Source organism: Bubalus kerabau, chromosome 9, assembly GCF_029407905.1.
Source record: "Bubalus kerabau isolate K-KA32 ecotype Philippines breed swamp buffalo chromosome 9, PCC_UOA_SB_1v2, whole genome shotgun sequence".
NCBI lineage: Eukaryota > Metazoa > Chordata > Mammalia > Artiodactyla > Bovidae > Bubalus > Bubalus kerabau.
Window position 1 is genome coordinate 47,787,193 of NC_073632.1, and position 23,258 is coordinate 47,810,450.

Below are 23,258 nucleotides of genomic sequence, written 5' to 3' on the forward strand. Positions count from 1 at the left end.
AAAATAACAAAAACAAAAAACTCCCCAATGTTTCTTAAACTTTCTCTCAGAATTCCTGCTAAGCTACTTGTCATCTCTTTTACTTGAATTTGAATCAAAGACATTTAAGTTTGATAACAATTTATTTCCAATGAAATAAATAAATAGTATTTATATTTAGCTAGATTAAGATATTACTGTAAGTACCTGCTAGTAAATTTCCCTACTTTCTTCCAAAGTAGTATAAAAAAAAATTATCCTTAATCATAAGCATTCTATTATGTTCTTTCCTCGCTGGCATTTAAATCAATGTAAAAACATCTCTTGGAATCACTTCTGTGGGGGCCTGCAAAAGAACTAAAACACATCGTGTCCTCACAAGGCTTGTAATCTGGTTCTAGAAACAAGATTGACACATTTGAAACAAATTATATCAAACATCTGTTGTTGTTATTCAGTCCCTGCATCATGTCCAACTCTTTGCAACTCCATGAGCTGCAGCATGCCAGGCTTCCCTGTCCTTCACTATCTCCCGGAGTTTGCTCAAACTCATGTCCAATGACAATGATGCCATCCAACTATCTCATCCTTTGTCACCCCCTTCTTCTCCTGCCTTCAGTCTTTCCTAGCATTAGGGTCTTTTCCAGTAAGTCGGTGCTTTTCCCATCATATAGCTAAAGTATTGAAGCTTCAGCTTCAGCATCAGTCCTTCCAATGAATATTCAGGGTTGATTTTGTTTAATCTCCTTGCTGTCCAAGGGACGCTCAAGAGTATTCTCCAGCACCGCAGTTTGAAAGCATCAATTCTTCGGTGCTCAGCCTTCTTTATGGTCCAGCTGTTACATCCATACAAGGCTACTGGAAAAGCCATAGCTTTGACTATGTGGACCTTTGTTGGCAAAATGATTTCTCTGCTTTTTAATACGCTGTCTAGGTTTGTCATAGACAAACCTATGACTAACAAACATCTGATTAGTTATAAAATGAGAAGTTTAAGCAATAGTTGCTGAAGCACCTGCTTTGCATAGTTTATTTTGTGTATAGTAGAGGCTTGAGTGGAGAAGGCAATGGCACCCCACTCCAGTACTCTTGCCTGGAAAATCCCATGGATGGAGGAACCTGGAAGGCTGCAGTCCATGGGGTCGCTGAGGGTCAGACACGACTGAGCGACTTCACTTTCACTTTTCACTTTGATGCATTGGAGAAGGAAATGGCAACCCACTCCAGTGTTCTTGCCTGGAGAATCCCAGGGATGGGGAGCCTGGTGGGCTGCCGTCTATGGGGTTGCACAGAGTCGGACACGACTGAAGTGACTTAGCAGTAGCAGCAGCAGAGGCTTGAGTGATTAAGAAATTTGGGAGAAGTATGTGGGACTAAAACTGGATCCTGATGAGTAAGTGGAATTTGAACTGACTGGGGAATAACAGAGAGAATTCTGGTTAGGAGGAAAGAGGCCTGGCCTGACACTTTAGGGACAAGATGCTCTCAGGAAACAGACTAAAGAGTAGGATCTGTTTGTGTCCTTCTGGTCTTTATCTGAGCATTTCCTAACTTCCCTGAATCTTGTCCTGGCAATGGATTGTCTTTGGTTACACTTCTTTTCTTTCCTTATGGGAGAATCTCCATAAGACCAATGGTCTGTTCTAGCCTATCATCCAATCCCTGATGCCATGGCACTGGAAAGGGTGTGGGGATACATTTAGAATTATGATAGCCATCTTTTACCCAGTGCCTTTTAGGGACCTGTATCAGTCAGGATAGGCTAGGTTATGCAGTAACGAACATCCTCAAAATTTCGGTAGGTTAAAAGAAAAAATATTTATCACTCATACAGTGTTTTCAGTGTGGGTTGGTGGGAATGAGAGGCACGATCTCATCTTCTTGCTATCATTCAGAGACTCAGGTTGCCCTTGTCTCAACTTAGATATACCATTGCCATTCATCAGAAAGGCCTGAATCTTTTCTAATCCTTCTGTTTAACTCACTGAATATTTGTCATGTATGACATTTGCAGAGCCACTGGAGAATTTTAATGTATTCCACATCTTCTGGATAAAGAATTTCCTGAGTTTGTTACCCATTGCATCAGTGAGTGTGTTAGTGCAAGACACCCATTGTGGTTTTTACCTGGGAATCCCTTCTAAGTTGCTATTGGGCATGCAATGTCTATCTTAAGAGGAAAACTAGACATGGCGAAGATGAAGCACTTGAACCTGGGATGGAGGCGGCATCGTCTAGCAGAGCAAGGAGGCAACTAGCAGCCTAGAGCCCTGCCCCCTCCTACCTGTGTGGCTTGTGTGTCTCTTCAGATCTCTGAGCTTCATTTTCTTCACTTATATTATTGATATAAAGGAGTTGGTCTAGATCACCCTTAAGTTCTCTTTGAATACAATTATTCTCTGCTAGTATGAGACTAATAAAATTTAAGGCTAGAGGCAGTTTCTGTCCCCTGAAGTCTATAAACTGTTTGCTTTTAAAGCTCTTCCTTGTTGATGGAAGTTTGTTTGTTCTTTGATGCAAGAAGGTGTTAGTCCTCCTTTCCTGTACATTTGAGAAATGTAGTCAGAATTTCTCATCAGCTTAGATCGGCTGTATTCATTTGCACAGTTTGTCCCCTTTAGTCTTGTTATTCAGTCTGATACGGGGAAAGGGAACAGGGCCGAGGTCAGATAACACTTGGGCAGCTTCACTTCTAATCTTGGAGAGTCCCATTCTTGTTCGCCAAAGAATTCTCAGTTCAGAGTCACAAACCCGGCAATAATTGACCTCTGAAGAGGTCTGCTTCCTTCAGCAATTCTTCATGTTCCCGAAAAGGGCCACTTAATGATAAAGACTGTAGATCTTTCCTTCCATTTAGGGTTGAGGCTTAAAGTGCTTTTGGTTCCAGAGTTGTCCAGCCAGCCCTCTCTCTGCCTTGTTTTATACTGCTGGCAGCCTTCCACAGATGAAAAAGAAATGTTTATTGGGCTGGTTCTACTTGTCAGGCACTATAACTTACAGTGCACTCAGACAGAAAAATGTTCTATAAATATAGAATCATGTGAGGAATGTCCCAGAACCAGAGTCTTATCTCTAATTGCCAGCAGGATTCACTCAGGCTACCAGATACTGTATCATAATCAAAAAGACCAAGGCCAGAGAATGGCAATATGGACAATATGAGACACAGACAATATGAAGATGACAAGTTAGTTAATAATGAATGAGCGTACACTTAAAACTGAGAAATGCATATATGTATACATACACACGTACAAACACACATACATATGTTGTGTGCAACCAATGTCTTACATACAGGGGGATGTGACAGCCTCATCAGGAAACTGAGGATACCCATGTGTGTGATTTTTCTAGTGTCCTGAACCCACTTTCTTTTTCCCTCACATTCACCCTGGCTGTCCTCCTCATGGCAGAGCACCTTGTCTTGCTTGCCCCATCCTTTTCCAAAGAAGACTGGATGATACCCAGCATCATCCAGCGTCGCTGGGTGACTTTCAGGGACGGCTTGTGTCCCATCCGTGTGCTGTGGCATGTGCAGCTGCTCTTCCTCGCATCAGCCTGCAGGGTGGCCATTGGATGCTACAGCTCTGCACCTCAGATGTGGCCTCTGGGATGCATTCTTTTTGCCATGAATCCCATCCCACTGCACTTGGTGATGCTGGGTGACACATTTTAATTCTTTGTGGTAATAAGAATCATGTCTTGTTTAGGCTCTGGAACTCACACACTTTCCCTGTGAAACTGCTTGGCAGCACTGAGCTTTACCACTGACAGGCTTTCTGCTCAACATTGTGCCACAGAACCTTGTAAGGGGCTCTGAGGCTGAGAGGCCAAGGGGGCATCTGCTTGTCCATGACTGTCAGCGGCAGGATCAGACTGAGGGAACCTGTGGGGAGACTTGTGGTTTGGCACGAGGTTGAGGACTCATGTGGGCTGAGAGCCGCTGAAGAGTCCTGGGTGCCACTTTGTGGACAACTCTGAGACCTAGGTAAACGTGTGGGGAGTATGGAGATTTGCTGTGCAGCTGTGAGGGGAGAACCCTTTTTCCTCTCATGCCCCACTTTTCTAGTTTTCCTTCTCCATTCTTCTCCCTACCCTCTGCTAACTCCACATCTCCTTTGGCTTTGGCAGCTACTCAGGATCCGAGGATCCTTGAAATGGGTTTATAGGGGTCTTGCAGACCTTCCATCCTGAGATGCTAATGTTTTTGAAACTGGTAAATATTTGGGAATATTAACTGGCTGGAGTTTTCAAACTAAAGTAAATCCATGACCTCATAAGAGATTGATGTTGATTCAGATAATGTTAAGCTTCTAGGACTTTGAATCTCAAAAGGTGTAGGTAACTTATATGTTTTTAATACAGTGTGTGTGTGTGTGTGTGCGCGCGTGCACATGTATAAAGGAGAGAGAGAATTCTTAAAAATGTGATAGATGCTGTTTCCACATTCCTATTTGCTTTCTTAGACAAACAGTCTTCTATACTTTTACCTTTATAAGACAAATGAAACCCTTCCTTTACATGGTTGATATGTAACCCTGGTAAGATCCATGATCGATGTTTGAGTACCTACTGTGTATGCAGATGTTATATAGTTTCTCCATCACGAAAACAAATAAAAACCTCTGCATTTCACTGAATCTACTCCAGGAGTTTGGCTTCTCTTTCTATTGTCCTATGATAAAAACCTAAAATACATTATGTTTTATTCTCTTCACTACCCCTTTCTGTGTATCAGTCTCACCCAGACGTGAGCTATTTTGCCCCACACAGGAAACACAGTGAATTTAAAAATGTCAGTTTAAAAATGAAACCCAACTCAAATTTGGCATTTCTTTCCAACTTACCAAGATAACTTAGAGAATAAATCTAGAGCTGAGAATTTATTCCTTCTTGTCCTTTTATTTTATTTAGAAAAATTTCTTCCTAAAAGTTATCAGGGCCTGCTTGAATGATAGTGCATTTTTTTCTTGTCAGAGTTGATTTCATTTCTGGTTCCCTTGCTTCCCAGCCTACACTGTGTGTAACGTTGCAGAGGCGGCAGATTGATGGGGAAAGGATTCAGAATGTGCTCTGGATTGGGGTTTCAGTATGTGTGCTGTCTGCTGCCAGAGACATTTAGCAGATGGACTTGGGGAGGTGGGACTGGGCCTGGATGGGGAGGGGGCCTCAGGGTAAGAAGCGCTTTATGAGCTGGGCTGGCTCTGCCTTCTCCATTTAGCTATTAAGACCCTGGCCCACTATGAAGTCTATCACCGGATAAAAGAGACTCAGCTTTTGCTGTCATTGTCTTTCACTTTCAGCAGTTTGATTATGATGGGTACGGGCGTGGATTTCCTTGAGCCTTTCTGTTAGGGGTTTGCTGAGCTGCTTGAATCTTTAGGTTTATATCTGTTGTCAAATTTGGGAATCGTTTAGCCATTGTACCTTTAAATATTTGTTTCTGTACTGCAATTCTTTCTCTTTCTCCTCTGGGATCCCAATAAGTGAGTGTTAGACCTCTTGATATTGTCCCACTGGTCCCTGAGGTTCTTTTCATTTCTTTTTCAGATCATTTTTCGCTTTGTTGTTCAGATTGGATACTCTCTATTTATCTGTATTCTAGTTCACTGACTCTTTCTTGTGATATATTCTTTCTGCTATTGAGTCCATCCACTGAGATTTTTATTTTGGTTATTGTATTTTTCAGGTCTAAAATGTCCTTTTGGCTCTTTATATATCCTGTTTCTTTGCTGAAACTTTCTATCTTTCCATTGGTTGCAAGAGTGTACACTCCTCTTACTTCTTGGAGTGTTTCTGTAATAGTTGCTTTTAAGTTTTTGTCAAATAATTCCAGGATCTGTGTCATGTCATTGGCATTTGTCGATTGTCTTTTCTCCACACCAATTGGGATTTTCCTGATTCTTCAAATGCTGAGTAGTTTTGAGTTATATCCTTTCGTGTGTATAATATCATGGAGGCTTCTGTTGTTGTTCAGTTGCTCAGTCATGTCCAACTCTTTGTGACCCCATGGACTACAGCCTGCCAGGCTTCCCTGTCTGTTACTATCTCCCAGAGCTTGCTCAAACTCATGTCCATTGAGTTGATGATGCCATCCAACCATCTTGTCTTCTGTTGTTCCCTTCTCCTCCTGGGTCTCTGAGTTATGTTTAAATAGTATAGATAATGTCCATATATCAATATTTGTTTTTCCAGGTAGTTGAGCTGGTTGGGTTCAGGTCTCAAGGTCCAGCCAGCCTTTTATGAATTAAGATTTCACCATCAGTTGTCAGTTCTATTTTTAAAATTTTGCAGTGTTCTTTGGATCTGTCCTACATGCATTACACCCAGTGGCCAGACTCGGACCTGGTGGAGGTCTGTCTATTAGCCTGGTTCTCCAAGTCTTTGATATGCTAACAGATGCACATGCGCATGCACATATCTAGGTGTCTGGGGATGGGGGAGGAGATTGGTTCTAGCACGCCTGCAGATAAATCAAAATCTGTGGATGCTCACTTCTCATACAGTGATGTACTACCATTGGCCCCCGGTATCCCCAGGATTCTGCATCCACAGATATTGAAGTGAAAGTGAAAGTAGCTCAGTCGTGTTGAACTCTTTGTGACCCCATGGACTATACAGTCCATGGAATTCTCCAGGCCAGAATACTAGAGTGGGTAGCCTTTCCCTTCTGCAGAGGATCTTCCCAACCTTCAAGACCAAGGATTGAACCCAGGTCTCCCACATTGCAAACAAGTTCTTTACCAGCTGAGCCACAAGGGAAGCCCAAGAATACTGGAGTGGGTAGTTTATCTTCTCCAGCTGCTGCTGCTGCTGCTGCGTCATGCTGGTTGTGTTCGACTCTGTGCGACCCCATAGACAGCAGCCTACCAGGCTCCTCCATCCCTGGGATTCTCCAGGCGAGAACACTGGAGTGGGTTGCCATTTCCTTCTCCAATGCATGAAGTGAAAAGTGAAAGTAAAGTCGCTCAGTCGTGTCTGACTCAGCGACCCCATGGACTATAGCCTACCAAGCTCCTCCATCCATGGTATTCTCCAGGCAAGAGTACTGGAGTGGGTTGCCATTGCCTTCTCCATCTTCTCCAGCAGATCTTCCCAATCCAGGAATCGAACCGGGGTCTCTTGCATCGCAGGTGGATTCTTTACCAACTGAGCTATCAGGGCTGATATTGATATTGAAGGCTGACTGCATTATCTAGTTCCCTGTGTTTCTGAACCTCTGGCTAGAAAGGTTAGACTTTAGTTACAACACCCTTCCTGTGACTATGTGCAAGCCCAAAGTCAAGCTGTTTGAGAAGAGAGAAAATACTCAATGAGGTTTTTCCCCTGCCCTCTTGGGGCCACAGCTTCAGATCGGAGAAGAAATTTCCCTTTCCTAAGAGTTTTAGGTGCTTGCAGACTCCTGCTGTGGCTTCCACTACAGTGGGATTGCCTGGGAGTTGGGATGCTAGAATGGAGGAAAGGAAATACAAGAAGAGGGGTAAATAGGGAATCCTCCTACTTTCTCTGAGCATTAGGAGACCCTTCCCCCCTTGAGCCTGAGCTAGAGGGCTTCTCTGGAGCTCTTGGTCTGTGCAGATGTCTACCTGCAGTGTGAGACCACCTTGAGTGGAGGCACGAGGGGGATGCCAGAAGAAAACCAGTGGTGCCCTTACTGCTGCTTCCTGGTACTTTGAATTCTGGTCTTCTTTCCCAGCCCGGCTGCCAGTATTTACTTTTCAGATCTCTCAAATAGCTGGTTTGGTGCGTTCTGTCCAGGTTTTATTGCTGTATTCACTGCCAGACACAGGGTGGGGGTGTGCTTACCCATGTTATCCAGAACTGAAACTGAGATTTTTTTTGTAACAAAATTTTTGCATGGGGAACCTGAATTTTAAACGTGTGTAACTGACCCTTACTCTTTCTAAAGCAGGGCCCATTCTGAGAGAAAGATCAGTTACATGAAGCTGAGGGGAGGGACATGCGAGCTGCCACCCCAGAGACTTTGAGAATCACACTTGAGTGAAGTCCTAAAAACTATGATTATCTCAGGGCATCCCAGAAAGGCAGCGGCTGGTGCTTACATGCTCCCAGTTGTGTCTGGATGGCTGATCTGTCCAGGTCCCATTCTGTGCCTCCCCCTCCCCCAACAATTCCCCCAACTCCCCTTCTCCTTCTAAAAAGGAACAATTTCCTTCAATCTTTGTTTCCTGCCGGCTAACAGATGCTCTTAATTAGCACAAAATTGCTAAATAAATAGATTTTGCTTGTTTTGAGTTTGTTTTTTTTCCAGAAAGCTTAGGCTTTCCAACATTAACTCATTGCACACTCTCAGCGTATTGTTTAGTTTGAGTCAAGGACTCACAACCTTGTTCTTTTCCACAGGCACAACCATAATGCAGAAAAGCAATTGTTAGCTATCTCCCACAACAGAAAATTGCTGTTTCTAAAACCTTTCAAGAGCTTACTAGCTGTGGGGAATGTGAATTTGAGAGTACCGAAACTGGCAAAAATACCCCAGACACTCTACCAATTATCAGTCACAATAAAGAAACTGATCATTTAAATCACTTCGCATACAATTTCATCCCCAAAGAGCTGTAGCATTGAGACACAGAGGAATGGACCATTAGACTCTTTGGTTTTTATTTCAAAAGAAAGTAAAAAATATATATGTATGCTTGTCTAAAACTTGCTGGTACAACTGGTGGTGGCATGGTTGCCAGTCTGACAATTTCTGTGGCCACGTGAGGTCATTCATGGACGTGGGAGAAATGGCTTGTGAAGAAGGAAGCTGTTATGCCAAATTTCAAGGCAAAGAAAGCTTTTGCACAAGACAGAATCCATGATTCTCTTTTCAGGTCATGGGTGGGTTTGCTTTTATATGTATACATATATTTTAATGCACCCAGTTTTACTTGGGGCTTATGGTCTTGAATGAATATATTTCTATTATGTGCATATGTGTAGGCTGGTAGGCAAAAGAGTATTTTAAAAGATTGCTTTATTTTTTGCATTATCTTTTAATAGTGAAACCTTGGAATTCAGTTTCTTTGGCTTGAAAGAATCATTTTCCTTTTTCCAGAAACAAATTTGATGCTGAAGTCATAAATTATAAAAATATGTGAAAGCCTCACGGTTGTGCTTGTTACAGTTTTTAGAGCCAGATCCATTATCTCTGTGCACCGACTTGGGCTGACTCAGCGATTGCTTTTTACCCTTTGGGAAGAGACTCTCAGATGTCTGCAAAATAGCCCCCAAACAACATGAGTTAGCTGTGTATAGAATCCTTTGCCTAATGTTAATTTTTTGGAAATTTTTTCTATATAATCAAACCATTTCCCCTCGTTAGAGGAAGCCAGTTCACTTTGCAATACATGTTTCCTGGAGGAAGAGCCAGATAAATGCTTCACAGACAAAAGTGGGTGGGGGCTGCTTCCTTTCCTCTGAAATCTGGGTCCCTGCCTTTCCTGGGATGCCTATCTCTGTTGAAGGAGGTGCTCCTTTGTATAAGCGGCCTCGTGGTTTATGTATGGGGCAGGACCACGGATTGCAAAGGAATTGAGCAACCCCCTGGCTCCACCCCTGCAAGGGCTCAGGAGCCTGAGCACTTCTCTGTGGCAACACATTGTGTAGGCTCTATTTGACACTTCAGCTCAAGCCTGTTGGGGACAGATGGATCTGCCCCAATCCCCAGTGACAATACCTCCACCACCTTCTGCTTAAGCTGCTCCTTTACTGATCTGAAGAGGAAGTGGAGGCAACAGAGGGGACCAGGAATCTGCCTTCCTACCCCCTGGGGGTGGGATGGGGGTAGCCTTGTCTGGTCACTTGATATTTGGAGCACATGGATAACAGTGTACTTTGGCATTTAGGGAGTTGTTTGGGGGAATTGTTTCTTTTTAAAAGAAAAAGACTTTTTTTTTTTTGCCTTGTTTTAAGGTGCTCCAAGAATTCTGTTTGTGGGACTTCTTTTTTGTTGTTGTTGTTTTCTTTGTTTGTGGGATTTCTGACGGACAAATATTGATGTGTGCACTAGAGAATTAAGACAAATGATAATTGAAAGAGATGATAAAAGCTAGTGGTTTCCTTGGGGAAATAATCACAAATTGCTGTCAGGCTGATTCCAATGAGAACATTACTTTATGTGAAATGTTCTTTAAACAGCTCAACCAAAGCGTTAAGCCAGAGCACTTTTGAGGGCATCTCTCTGCTGTATATTTCTATTATATCCCCACCTGAGACCCTTCAACTTATTCACCATTCCAGCTGTCGCGTTTAGCTTTGTCATGGTCAACACTCAGTGGAACTGAGAAATATCAGATAGCAAGATGGATATAGCTTGTGGATTCTTAAGATAATTGTATAGTTTTATCATATTGAGTCACCGCCCCCCCCATAGATTCACTATTATTGATCCAGAATGTCACCTTTGTGTGCTAGCCCCGGTTAAGTGCTTCTGCTATGTTTAAAGTGTCTCTTTAATGAGAATTTGGGGCTTCTCACATTGGAGACTGCTTCCCATGATCTATATTTGTATTTTCCGGCATTTATTTTGGATTGGCACTTGGATCCTTCACCTCTCTTGTAACACCGTTGCGCCTATAGAGGTTTCAGTCAGAGCTCTTGCGGAACTTTATTGCATTTATTGGTTTACACAGCTGTGTCCTATATTAAATTGTAACCCAGATCCTGGCACAAGGCACAAATGACCACTGAATGAGTGAATGATTCCCTGGTCAAGTCTCAATGCCTCTTTCCAAAGGATGCTGTGCGGGAGACCTTCCGCTTGCCTTTCCAGGCCCACTCTCCATCTTGATCCCCTACTCCATGCCCCAGCAGGCTGACCTGTGGACCAACCACAGCCTCCCGCTTCTTTAGCTTCTCCTTCCATTTGACAGTTAGGGTGAGTATGTACTTTCATAGGACTGTACGTGATAGGGTTGGCTGTATTTCTATCAAACACCTTCTCCATGCAGTTTCTCTCTTTGGGTTCCACAAATTTCCCCCCTCTCTGGCTCCTTCCCGCTCAGGATTTGGAAGGGCTCCCTGGTGCTACCAGCCACAGGTATTGCACTACTCCTTCCTGGTTTCCTAAACTCTTCCTTCATGAGAAATGCTGGGCTGGACGAAGCACAAGCTGGAATCAAGATTGCCAGGAGAAATATCAATAACCTCAGATGCAGATGACACCACCCTTATGGCAGAAAGTGAAGAAGAACTAAAGAGCTTCTTGATGAAAGTGAAAGTGGAGAGTGAAAAAGTTGGCTTAAAGCTCAACATTCAGAAAACTAAGATCATGGCATCCGGTCCCATCACTTCATGGCAAATAGATGGAGAAACAGTGGAAATAGTGCCAGACTTTATTTCTGGGGGCTCCAAAATCACTGCAGATCATGACTGCAGCCATGAAATAAAGAGACACTTACTCCTTGAAAGAAAAGTTATGACCAACCTAGACAGCATATTAAAAATCAGAGACATTACTTTGCCAACAAAGGTCCGTTTAGTCAAGGCTATGGTTTTTCCAGTGGTCATGTATGGATGTGAGAGTTGGACTGTGAAGAAAGCTGAGCACCAAAGAATTGATGCTTTTGAACTGTGGTGTTGGAGAAGACTCTTGAGAGTCCTTTGGACTGCAAGGAGATCCAACCAGTCCATCCTAAAGGAGATCAGTCCTGAATATTCATTGGAAGGACTGATGTTGAAGCTGAAACTCCAGTACTTTGGCCACCTCATGCAAAGAGCTGACTCATTGGAAAAGACCCTGATGCTGGGAAAGATTGAAGGTAGGAGCAGAAGGGGACAGCAGAGGATGAGATGGTTGGATCACATCACTGACTCAATGGAGATGAGTTTGAGTAAACTCTGGGAGTTGGTGATGGACAGGGAGGCCTGGCGTGCTGCAGTCCATGGGGTCGCAAAGAGTTGGACATGACTGAGGGACTAAACTGAACTGAAACTCTGCCTGCACCTTTGTAAATAGTCTCTCTACTAAATTCTTCCCATCGTATCCTGCTGGGACCTGACCGACATTTCCCAGCTCACCCAAGATAACAAAGTTCTTTGTAACCTAGATATCATAATCTGTGTCTCTTGCATTATTTCAAGTGAACACTCTCTTCTAGGATGGTCTACAACCAAATCAGAGTCAGACAGAGCAGGGATCAGCAAGCTCCAGCCTTGCAGGCCAAATCCAGCCTGCCAGCTGTTTTTGTAAATGGAGTTTTATTGGAGCACAGTCCTGACCATTTGTTTACTTACTGTCTTTGGCTGCTTTTGAGCTACAACAGGCGGTGAGGAATTGCAGCAGAAACTGTATGGCCTGCAAAGACTGAAATATTTGCTGTTTGACCTCTTATAGAAAAAATTTACAGATCCCTGATTTAGAGGAAAACCATAACGTGAACACTTTAGTGTTTTCATCAGAAGGCTCCTGGGTCAGGCACTGGGGTACTTGTCAGGATCCCATGAGACTGACATGGGGAGTTTGAAACCCAGGCCTGGACAGACTTGCAGGCAGCTTTGTGTTGCTGTGCTGACAGCAGCAGCAACCTGGAAAGTCACTCTTTGTCGTTAGATGCAAAAGGAGTGTAACCAAGCAAAGCTGAGAGGCATTTGTGCTTAAATGTGTCTGTAATTTATGAGTTCATAATTAATAATTTCCTGGAAAGAATGGCTTTCCTTAATGTTTCAGCATTTCTCTATCAAGCTCATTTTGTATATATCTGTCTCCCCCACCAGACTGTGAGTGCCTCTCAGGAAGTTCTGGGTTTTATTCATATGGGTGCCAACTAGTACCTGGCACAGAGTGGCTGATGCTCAATAAATATTGTTTGACCAAATGGTAATCAACAACTAACTTAGAGAAGAAAAGAAATAGCGGGGTGGGAGTCATTAACTGGGAAGATTTATTGCTTAATGTTCTGACTCTCTCTGGCTGGAGTCTCTGCCTCCTCAGCCTTCATAAACAAGAACAGCTATATGAAAAGCCTATTTCCTAAGAAAAGGTGCCCCTCAGGGCAGACTGACTATATAATTTGCAGGGCTTAGCACAGAATAAAAATGTTGAGCCTCTCGTTTAAAAATTAAGACTTTCAAGACAGTGTCAGCACTGAGGCAAATACAAGCACATCTAAGAATGTACAACTTGCGTGCCTAAGAAACTGGCCCTGCGCTGAGGATTCCTGAGGAAGAGGCAGCCTGTGGGTGATCAGTGAGGGTTCTTTCAGTCCAAAGGACTGCAGGGTGCTCCGCCACTATTTGTCTGGCTGCTGAGACTGTGGACTCTCAGGACTTGGTACAGTGATATGAGTCTTATAATGCCTAACCTGGAATAATGCTTTATCACTTACATAGTGTCTGCATTTATCTCAGACCCACATGCCAGAGTGCACTGTGCTTCCCCAAACCCACACATTTGGCTTGACACTGACTAATCAGCTTGGCCTTCATTCTTCTTGCTATCTGTTTAACCCCAAGTCACCTAGGCCACCCCATTTAGGGGCAAAAAATATATATGTACTAAAGTGCCCCGTTTCCAAGGCAATGCCAAATAATGTACAAACTACCGCACAATTGCACTCATCTTACACACTAGCAAAGTAGTGCTCAAAATTGTCCAAGCCAGGCTTCAACAGTACATGAACTGTGTACTTCCAGAGGTTCAAGCTGGATTTAGAAAAGACAGAGGAACCAGAGATCAAATTGCCAACATCCACTGGATCTTTGAAAAAGCAAGAAAATTCCAGAAAAACATCCACTTCTGATTTATGGACTATGCCAAAGCCTTTCACTGTGTGGATCACAACAAACTGTGGAAAAATTCTTCAAGTGATGGGAATACCAGACCACCTGACCTGCCTCCTGAGAAATCTGTATGCAGGTCAAGAAGCAATAGTTAGAACTGGACATGGAACAATGGTCTGGTTCCAAATCGGGAAAGGAGTATGTCAAGGCTGTATATTGTCACCCTGCTTGTTTAACTTATACGCAGAGCACATCATGTGAAATGCTGGGCTGGATGAAGCACAAGCTGGAATCAAGATTGCTGGGAGAAATATCAATAACCTCAGATACACAGATGATACCACCCAACTTATGGCAGAAAGCAAAGAAGAGCTAAAGAGCATCTTGATGAAAGTGAAAGAGGAGAGTGAAAAAGTTGGCTTAAAACTCAACATTCAGAAAACTAATGGCATCTGGTCCCATCACTTCATGGAAAGTAGATGGGGAAACAATGGAAACAGTGACAGACTTTATTTTTCTGGGCTCCAAAATCACTGCAGATGGTGACTGCAGCCATGAAATTAAAAGATGATTGCTCCTTGGAAGAAAAGCTATGACCAACCTAGACAGCGTATTTAAAATCAGAGACATTTCTCTACCAACAAAGGTCCACGTAGTCAAGGCTTTGGTTTTTCCAGTAGTCATGTATGGATGTGAGAGTTGGACTATAAAGAAAGCTGAGCGCTGAAGAACAGATGCTTTTGAACTGTGGTATTGGAGAAGACTCTTGAGAGTCTATTGGACTGAAGGGGGATCCAACCAGTCAATCCTAAAGGAGATCAGTCCTGAATATTCATTGGAAAGACTGATGCTGAAGCTGAAACTCCAGTACTTTGGCCACCTGATGGGAAGAACTGACTCACTGGAAAAGACCCTGATTCTGGGAAAGATTGAAGGTAGGAGCAGAAGGGGACAGCAGAGGATGAGATGGTTGGATGACATCACTGATACATGGGCATGAGTCTGTTTGAGCAAGCTCTGGGAGCTGGTAATGGACAGGGAAGCCTGGTGTGCTGCCGTCCATGGGGTCGCAGAGTCGGACGTGACTGAGTGGCTGAACTGAACTGAACTGAACAGAAAGTGCCCCAGTACTAGTCTGTTTAGATGTTTCTTTTTGGGTGACAGACAGTTCTTGCCATAAAACCTGTCTTAGTCTCCTCTGGCTGCCATCACAAAATACTACAGACGGGGCAGCTTATAAGCAACAGAAATTTATTGCTCACAGTTCTGGAGGCTGGGTGTTCAAGATTAGTGTGCCAGCATGGCTGGATCCTGGTGAAGGTCCTCTTTCAGGCTGCAGATGGCTGCCTTCTTGCTGTGTCCTCACATGGTGGTAGGGCACTAATCCTATTCATGGAGGCCCCACCCTCATGATGTAAGCACCTCCCAAAGTCCCACCTCCTAATATCATCACATTGGGTATTAGGATTTCAACACAGGAATTTTGGGGGTGGGGACACACATCCAGACCATTGCAATGTCTGACTGGAGAACAATGTGTGTGCATGATCCTTGTTTTGGCCCCAGAACCCTTCCTGCAAAGTGGTTAGGATGGGCTCCTAAACCCCACTTTATGGTGAGGAAGGGGGCAGGGGAGGGCTGTGTACATGAGTGATCCCCAGAATCCTCCCCTGCCCGCTTCCTCACCATAAAGTGGGGTTTGGGAGCCCATCCTAACCACTTTGCAGGAAGCTCTGTGCCAAGACTCCCAGAGTCTTTCCTCACATGAGATGTTCACCCTTCCATCTGCTGGGGCTTCTCCTGCCCAGGCCCCTGCCCTTCCCCATCCTACACCCTGTGCCGTACTCTGCCCTTGGGATCACAGTGAGTCTCCTGGAGGTTTCCGGGTGTTGACCACTATGGTGGGGAACTTGAGCTCTAGAAAGGATTTCATGACTAGAGCTTCCTTTTGACTGGAGGTACCCCCAGTTTTGATTCTTCTAGATCACCACTACTTTCCTCCAACCCTTAATCTACTCTACCCTTGCCACAAAAGGAGGCTTAGTGTTCTGATCACTCCGCTCCCGGGAGCTCCTTGCATCTTCTGCTGAAAGTTGGAGGTTGTCTGGCAGTGCTAGAAGGCCACCATTGCCAGCCCTGGTAGTGCAAGCTCCAAGGTCTGTTGGCAGGTGCATGGTGCAGACGACAGGGGCACTGAGGTCTGGAATACCCAGTGGCACCCCTTGTCCTCCCCCGCATTTCCCTCTGCTAGGAGAAGGGGGTACCCAAGCACCCTGAGGATTCAGGCATTATGGTGTCATGACAACAGAACAGGCCCTTAGGAGGCACCTATTTCTGAAGCTGTAACCCATAGACCGTGGAGGTTTTTTCCACAATGGGGAGAAGCTCCGGGTAATACAGAACTGCAATTGAGAGAGCCTGATGGGGTCAAGTGGAGTTTGCCTTTGATCAGAAGCTTGAGACAGACATCCCATCTGGCTTTTGCAGTCTCCTGCTTAAGCTGGTAGCTGGGCTTTCTCAGGCCTCATTTGTCTCCTGTGACTGATGTGGCCTTCATGCTGCTGCTGCTGCTGCTGCTGCTAAGTCGCTTCAGTCGTGTCTGACTCTGTGCGACCCCATAGACGGCAGCCCACCAGGCTCCCCAGTCCCTGAGATTCTCCAGGCAAGAACACTGGAGTGCATTGCAATTTCCTTCTCCAATGCATGAAAGTGAAAAGTGAAAGTGAAGTTGCTCAGTCGTGTCCAACTCCTAGCGACCCCATGGACTGCAGCCTACCAGGCTCCTCTGTCCATGGGATTTTCCAGGCAAGAGTACTGGAGCGGGGTGCCGTTGCCTTCTCCGACCTTCAGGATGGCAGCCCCAAACCACCTCCTTGCTGCTCAAGAGCGGCAGTGTTTGTTTTGCAGGTGGCAGTCTTACCTTCCTAATACTCTGCACCCTTCCCACCCCCCACCCTAACCTCCTGATCCTTTTCACACTAACCTATGTTTTCTCCTTGCAGGGTCCCCGGTGGCAAATAGACCTCCAGCCTTGGGCAGGCCCTGCTCGCTCCCTGGATGAAGAAGCCTTGAGGTTCCTGAGATACATCAGCACCATTCAGGTTGTGTTTCAAGCACAAGTGGGTTTGGAAACTGTAAAAGATGCCAGCTGCCCCTTTTAAAGGATTTGTCAATAAGGGTCTGGGAAGTTTCTCAGTGCCTCCTGATAGATGCTTGATAGGGACAGTTTCTGAGGCCTTACTGCTTAAATATATCTGCTCACCTAGAGGCAGATAATAGGTGCCTTCCATCTGCTTTGGCATCTTATCCCTCCCAGGAGTATCATCACCCTGAGATGTTTTAATGATTCATTGCAATGTGTTTTAAAGATCCACTTTAGAAAATTGCTTTGGGAAACCATTTGAAGTGACAGATTCTTGCCCTTGAGTAGGCAGTCCAGTGTGTCACAAACCAAAACCATCATCTGGAGATTCAAGTCCCAGTTTGGAGAAATCTGCCTTTTCACTTTTCTGCCACAGAAGGTTGGCAGACAGAGACGCATTAGGCCAGAGAGCCAAGGAGACTTCGCAGGCAGTCAGAAGAGAAGCTAATGAATCCGAAGGCTCTCTGTTCCTAGGGCCCTTTAAATCATCACTGAGCACCGCCTTCATTAGTGACTTAACACATGTGGCAGCTCCTGCCTGGTGCCCCGAGCAGGCAGAGACCCTTCATTAAGGAAAGTCTATGGCTCTTGACACATTAAATCAGGAGGGTCCATTCTCCAGTAGCCTGATCCTGAGGAAAGAGAGATGGAAAAGGAAATCAAGGCCTGAGGGAAACTTCTCCCTGGACTGAGAGTGCTAGTAAATTAAAAACTCAGACCGCCTGTGAAGCTGCAGCCCTGGAAGCCGCACTGCAGAGCTGTGTGGTACTGAGGGGTCCCCAGGCCTTTTGATCTCCCTCAGCCCACTGGCTCTTGACATCCCACTCTCTCTGCCCAGCCTCACTGGCGGCCAAGCCCATTTTTCATCCATGGAGGGACGTGTATTTCTGGAATTTTAGAAGGCTAATTTAGGGGTTAAAAAAACCTTCATTTTTCATATGATGCAGTCAGACAACCAGAGATTTCAATACTTGTCACCTAGACATAGAAGTAAAAGCTTGTTGAATTCATCGTGAGTAATGGGATGATAAATTGGTCCCTGTGCTTTACATAATTTCATCTTATTTTGCTGCTGCAAATTAATTTGGTGGACTTACACTGACTTAATTAAAATACTGAAGTTTTAATTTTATAGTTTGGTTTTACATAAAGAATAAGAAACTAGACCTCTTAACTGTGACTTTAAGAAGCCCTTAAAAGCCCCAGAGAAAGGTGTTAAAAGTATGAGTTGAATTTGAGAATGGTGGGCTTAACCCCCTGCCCCACCCCCCTGACACACACAAAAATTGACCATGTGAAAGCCTCGAAATTCCATTTTATATGTATTTCAGGTTAATGTTCTGTAACTTATCAAAGGCAAATTAACTTAGAAGAAGCTCTTGAGGCATGAAAGCATCATTTCAAGTCCCTCTTCAAGTTTTCCCATGAGTTATGGACTGAGAGGGAAAAATTCTTTTAAAAAAGCATCCTGTGATGTGGTCTGATGTTGTGACCCTGGGCAATTTATTTTGCTTGTCTGGTCTGACTGTTCTGATCTTGGAAAGGAAGAGATTGTATCAAATTATTTCTAAGGTCCCTCCCAGCTCCGTGAGCTTTTACCATAAGACTGGTGTAGAATTATTATTAACCAAGTATTACTGAACACCTACTCTGTGCCAGAAATGTAGGCCTTCGGAATAGTCTCTGCCTTCAAGTGGCTAACAAACTAGTTGGAAAGGTAGATAAATGGACATATAATTATTATTCACCTTGAGGAGTATAATAATAGAGATTTCGTTGTTGAAGCTCACTAGAAGGCTTTGCATCCTCTAGAAGGCACTAGATAAAGTTCCAGACCTCACAATGATTTTGTAATCAGAGATCATTTTACCAGCTAAAGTCCTGTGCTTTTGTGTGCTTCTGAGTCACTAGCCCAGGAGGTGGGAGCTTATCAGACATGACACTAACTGGTTTAATCAGAATCCTACTAACCAGTGCTCCCTCCCCTTTCCTCTGTAGTGCAGAGATTTTGAGCTGTGTTGGAACCTTGTGCCTCTTTTAGAACTCATCTCGACAATGAAAGCCTACAAAACTGGCAGAATATTAGAGTCCCTATTACCTAAAATTTTCACAGTTAGCAGTAGTGAGTCATAATGGGCAAGCAAAACAAACAAACAAACAAAAAAAAACCCCAACAATAAGCCAAAAAAACCTCTGTAGTTACTTGAGCAAATTCCACCTCCACCTGGCTTAATATATATATATATATTTCCCTCAAATCCATATTCAGGATTGTACAGCAAAACTTAGCATTTGATATGTTCATCATTGATTTATTCATTCATCAATTCAGCAGACATTTGTTGAGTATTTGCTCTGAGGAAGATACGGTGTTAGGCACTGGCTGGGATGTCAAACTTGAATTAAATACCCCCACACACTGGCAAACAGCTAGGGAGCGAGAGAACTGTTGTTCTTTAACAGAGTGGACAGATAGGTGGGTAAGCTTCCCCAGGCCAAGGGAGCTTGGGAACAGGAGCACAGGGCATGGGACAATGTGACATTAGACTGTGGTGGGGAAGGTGCCCATGGACTTGTGCATTGCGGTGACCTTGAAGGTGTGGCTGGGGACCTGCATTTTTTAATGAAACACCAAAGGATATGGTATTTGGTTAGAGTGGGCAGAATATCAGATTCAGTTTTAGTAGGTATTGTTTTCTAGTGTGAAAGGCTGTGATTGCATCTCTGAGTTCTGGCATAGATGATCTGATGCTCATAAGAAATGGTTAAATCGTAAACCCAGTGCTCTGTTCTAAAGGAAAGCTCCAGATTCAGCTTTTTATGGCAACCCCCAAACCATATGCCTTCAGGAAGCATGGCTTGCAGTACAAAATTAATATAAGCAACAGTTGCTGTTTTTTTTTTTTAAGTATATTTTGAAGTCAGCCTATCTATCTATCTATCTAATCATCTACCCATCTAACTGTTTCTAAGAATGACATAAGAACCTACGGCTCTGGAGATTCAGATTTTGCACATTTATTAATAAAACAATAGTTTCTGTTATATTTACTGCTACACACACATACACACACATTCACACTCACACAAATTTGGATAAGAGCAACAAAAAATACAACTCTTTCCTTGATATTTTACCTTTCAAAATAATGTATTACATTAACATACAATTTGATTATTGAAGTGATTCTTGCCAATGTACCCAAAATTTAAGGGCTCCCTTTGCCAGATTCTGGTTATGAGTTGGCAGAAATGCTGTTCAGCCTTTTGGGATACAAAATGAAAGGAAAATAAATTAGATCTCTTCAAGTTAAATTAACTAAAAGGCATTTCAGGAAACACTTTTTTTTCTTGCAATCTGTTTTCCTTTGTCCAGGTTTAATTCTCTTTATTTGGCAAATTACAAAGGGAATTGGAGGGAGAAAAAAAAACCCATATTTACCTAAATTAGAGCTTAGCTAGGAGTTACTGCTCTCATTGGTTTTGCTTGCAAGTGACTTCACTGAAGCCCTGGACATAAATCTCAACAAGAAAGTTTGAAAAATCAATATTTAATTAGTTTTCAGGAGCTGAATTTTACTGAGTACTCCTAGTTGTTTTCAAAAGCTAATGTCTATAAATGAGATGATTAATAAATGGTTAAAATGGAAAAAAACAAAGAAAGCAAAAACAACGCCCAGTGTGGATGTGACTGGTGATGGAAGTAAAGTCCGATGCTGTAAAGAGCAATAGTGCATGGGAACCTGGAATGTTAGGTCCATGAATCAGAGTAAATTGGAAGTGGCCAAACAGGAGATGGCAAGAGTGAACATCAACATTTTAGGAATCAGTGAACTAAAATGGACTGGAATGTGCAAATTTAATTCAGATGACCATTATTTCTACTACTGTGGGCAAGAATCCCTTAGAAGAAATGGAGTAGCCCTCATAGTCAACAAAAGAGTCTGAAATACAGTACTTGGGTGCAATCTCAAAAAAGACAGAATGATCTCTGTTCATTTCCAAGGCAAATCATTCAATATCACAGAAATCCAAGTCTAAGCCCCAACCAGTAATGCCAAAGAAGCTGAAGTTAAATGGTTCTACGAAGACCTACAAGACCTTTCTAGAACTAACACCCCCAAAAGATGTCCTTTTCATCATAGGGGACTGGAATGTAAAAGTAGGAAGCTAAGAGGTACATGGAGTAACAGGCAAATTTGGCTTTGGAGTACCAAAAGAAGCAGGGCAAAGTCTAACAGAGTTTTGCCAAGAGAACGCACTGATCATAGCAAACACCCTCTTCCAACAACACAAGACAAGACTCTACAAATGGACATCACCATATGGTCCTACCAAAATCAGATTGATTATATTCTTTGCAGCCAAAGATGGAGAAGCTCTATACAGTCAGCAAAAACAAGACCGGGAGCTGACTGTGGCTCAGATCATGAACTCCTTATTGCAAAATTCAGACTTAAATTGAAGACCGTAGGGAAAACCACTAGAACATTCTGGTATGACTTAAATCAAATCCCTTATGATTATACAGTGGAAGTGACAAATAGATTCAAGTGATTAGATCTGATAGAGTGCCTGAAGAACTACAGATGGAAGTTCATAACATTGTACAGGAGGCAGTGATCAAGACTATCCCCAAGAAAAAGAAATCCAAAAAGGCAAAATGGTTGTCTGAGGAAGTCTTACAAATAGCTGAGAAAAGAAGCTAAAGGCAAAGGACAAAAGGAAAGATATACCCATTTGAAGGCAGAGTTCCAAAGAATAGCACGGAGAGATGAGAAAGCCGTCCTCAGTGATCAATGCAAAGAAATAGAGGAAATCAATAGAATAGGAAAGACTAGAGATCTCTTCAAGAAAATAAGAGATACCAAGGGGACATTTCATGCAAAGATGGGCACAATAAAGGTCAGAAATGGTATGGACCTAACAGAAGCAGAAGATATTAAGAAGAGGTGGCAAGAATACACAGAACTATACAAAAAATATCTTAATGACCCAGATAACCACAATGGTGTGATCACTCATCTAGAGTCAGACATCCTGGAATGCAAAGTCAAATAGGCCTTAGGAAGCATCACTATGAACAAAGCTAGTGGAGGTGATGGCATTCCAGTTGAGCTATTTCAAATCCTGAAAGATGATGCTATAAAAGTGTTGCACTCAATATGCTGGCAAATTTGGAAAACTCAGCAGTGGCCACAGGACTGGAAAAGGTCAGTTTTCATTCCAATACCAAAGAAAGGCAATGACAAAGAATGTTCAAACTGCCACACAATTATACTCATCTCACACAATAGCAAAGTAATGCTCAAAATTCTCTAAGCTAGGCTTCAAAAGTATGTGAACCATGAAATTCCAGATATTCAGGCTGGGTTTAGAAAAGGCAGAGGAACCAGAGATCAAATTCCCAACATCTGCTGCATCATCGAAAAAGCAAGAGAGTTTCAGAAAAACATCCATTTCTGCTTTATTGACTATGCCAAAGCCTTTGACTGTGTGGATCACAACAAACTGGAAAATTCTGAAAGAGATGGGAATACCAGACCACCTGACCTGCCTCCTGAGAAACCTGTATGCAGGTCAAGATGCAACAGTTAGAACCAGACATGGAACAACAGACTGGTTCCAAATTAGGAAAGGAGTATATCAAGGCTGTATATTGTCACCCTGCTTGCTTAACTTATATGCAGAGTACATCATGTGAAATGCTTGGCTGGATGAAGCACAAGCTGGAATCAAGATTCCTGGGAGAAATATTAATAACCTCAGATATGCAACTGACACCACCCTTATGGCCGAAAGCGAAGAAGAACTAAAGAGCTTCTTGATGAAAGTGAAAGAGGAGAGTGAAGAAGCTGGCTTACATCCAGTCCCATCACTTCTTGGCAAATAGATTGGGAAACAATGGAAACAATGACAGACTTTATTTTGGGGGGCTCTAAAATCACTGCAGATGGTGACTTCAGCCATGAAATTAAAAGACGCTTGCTTCTTGGAAGAAAAGCAATGACCAACCTGGAGAGCATATTAAAAAGCAGAGACATTACTTTGCTGATAAAGGTCCATCTAGTCAAAGCTATTTTTTTTTTTCCAGTAGTCATGTATGGATGTGAAAGTTGGACTATAAAGATAGTTGAGTGCCAAGGAATGGATGCTTTTGAACTGTGGTGTTGGAGAAGACTCTTGAGAGTCCATTGGACTGCAAGGAGATCAAACCAGTCCATCCTATAGGAATCAGTCCTGAATATTCATTGGAAGGACTGATGCTGAAGCTGAAACTCCAATACTTTGGTCGCCTGATGGAAAGAACTTACTCCTTTGAAAAGACCCTGATGCTGGGAAAGATTGAAGGCAGAAGGAGAAGGGGACGACAGGATGAGATGGTTGGATGGCATCAGCAACTCAA

At 43.3% G+C, this 23,258-nt stretch overlaps 1 protein-coding gene across 3 annotated transcripts in view; it reads left to right on the plus strand.

The window, feature by feature from the left end:
* The window catches only part of METTL24 (methyltransferase like 24), a 126,728-nt gene that overhangs the window by 22,630 nt on the left and 80,840 nt on the right, over nucleotides 1–23,258 (plus strand). For all 3 annotated transcript variants that reach the window (XM_055535212.1, XM_055535210.1, XM_055535211.1), the window contains exon 2: nucleotides 16,713–16,811. In XM_055535212.1, the coding sequence (XP_055391187.1) occupies nucleotides 16,713–16,811 (99 nt within the window). The remainder of the gene's footprint in view (nucleotides 1–16,712; nucleotides 16,812–23,258) is intronic.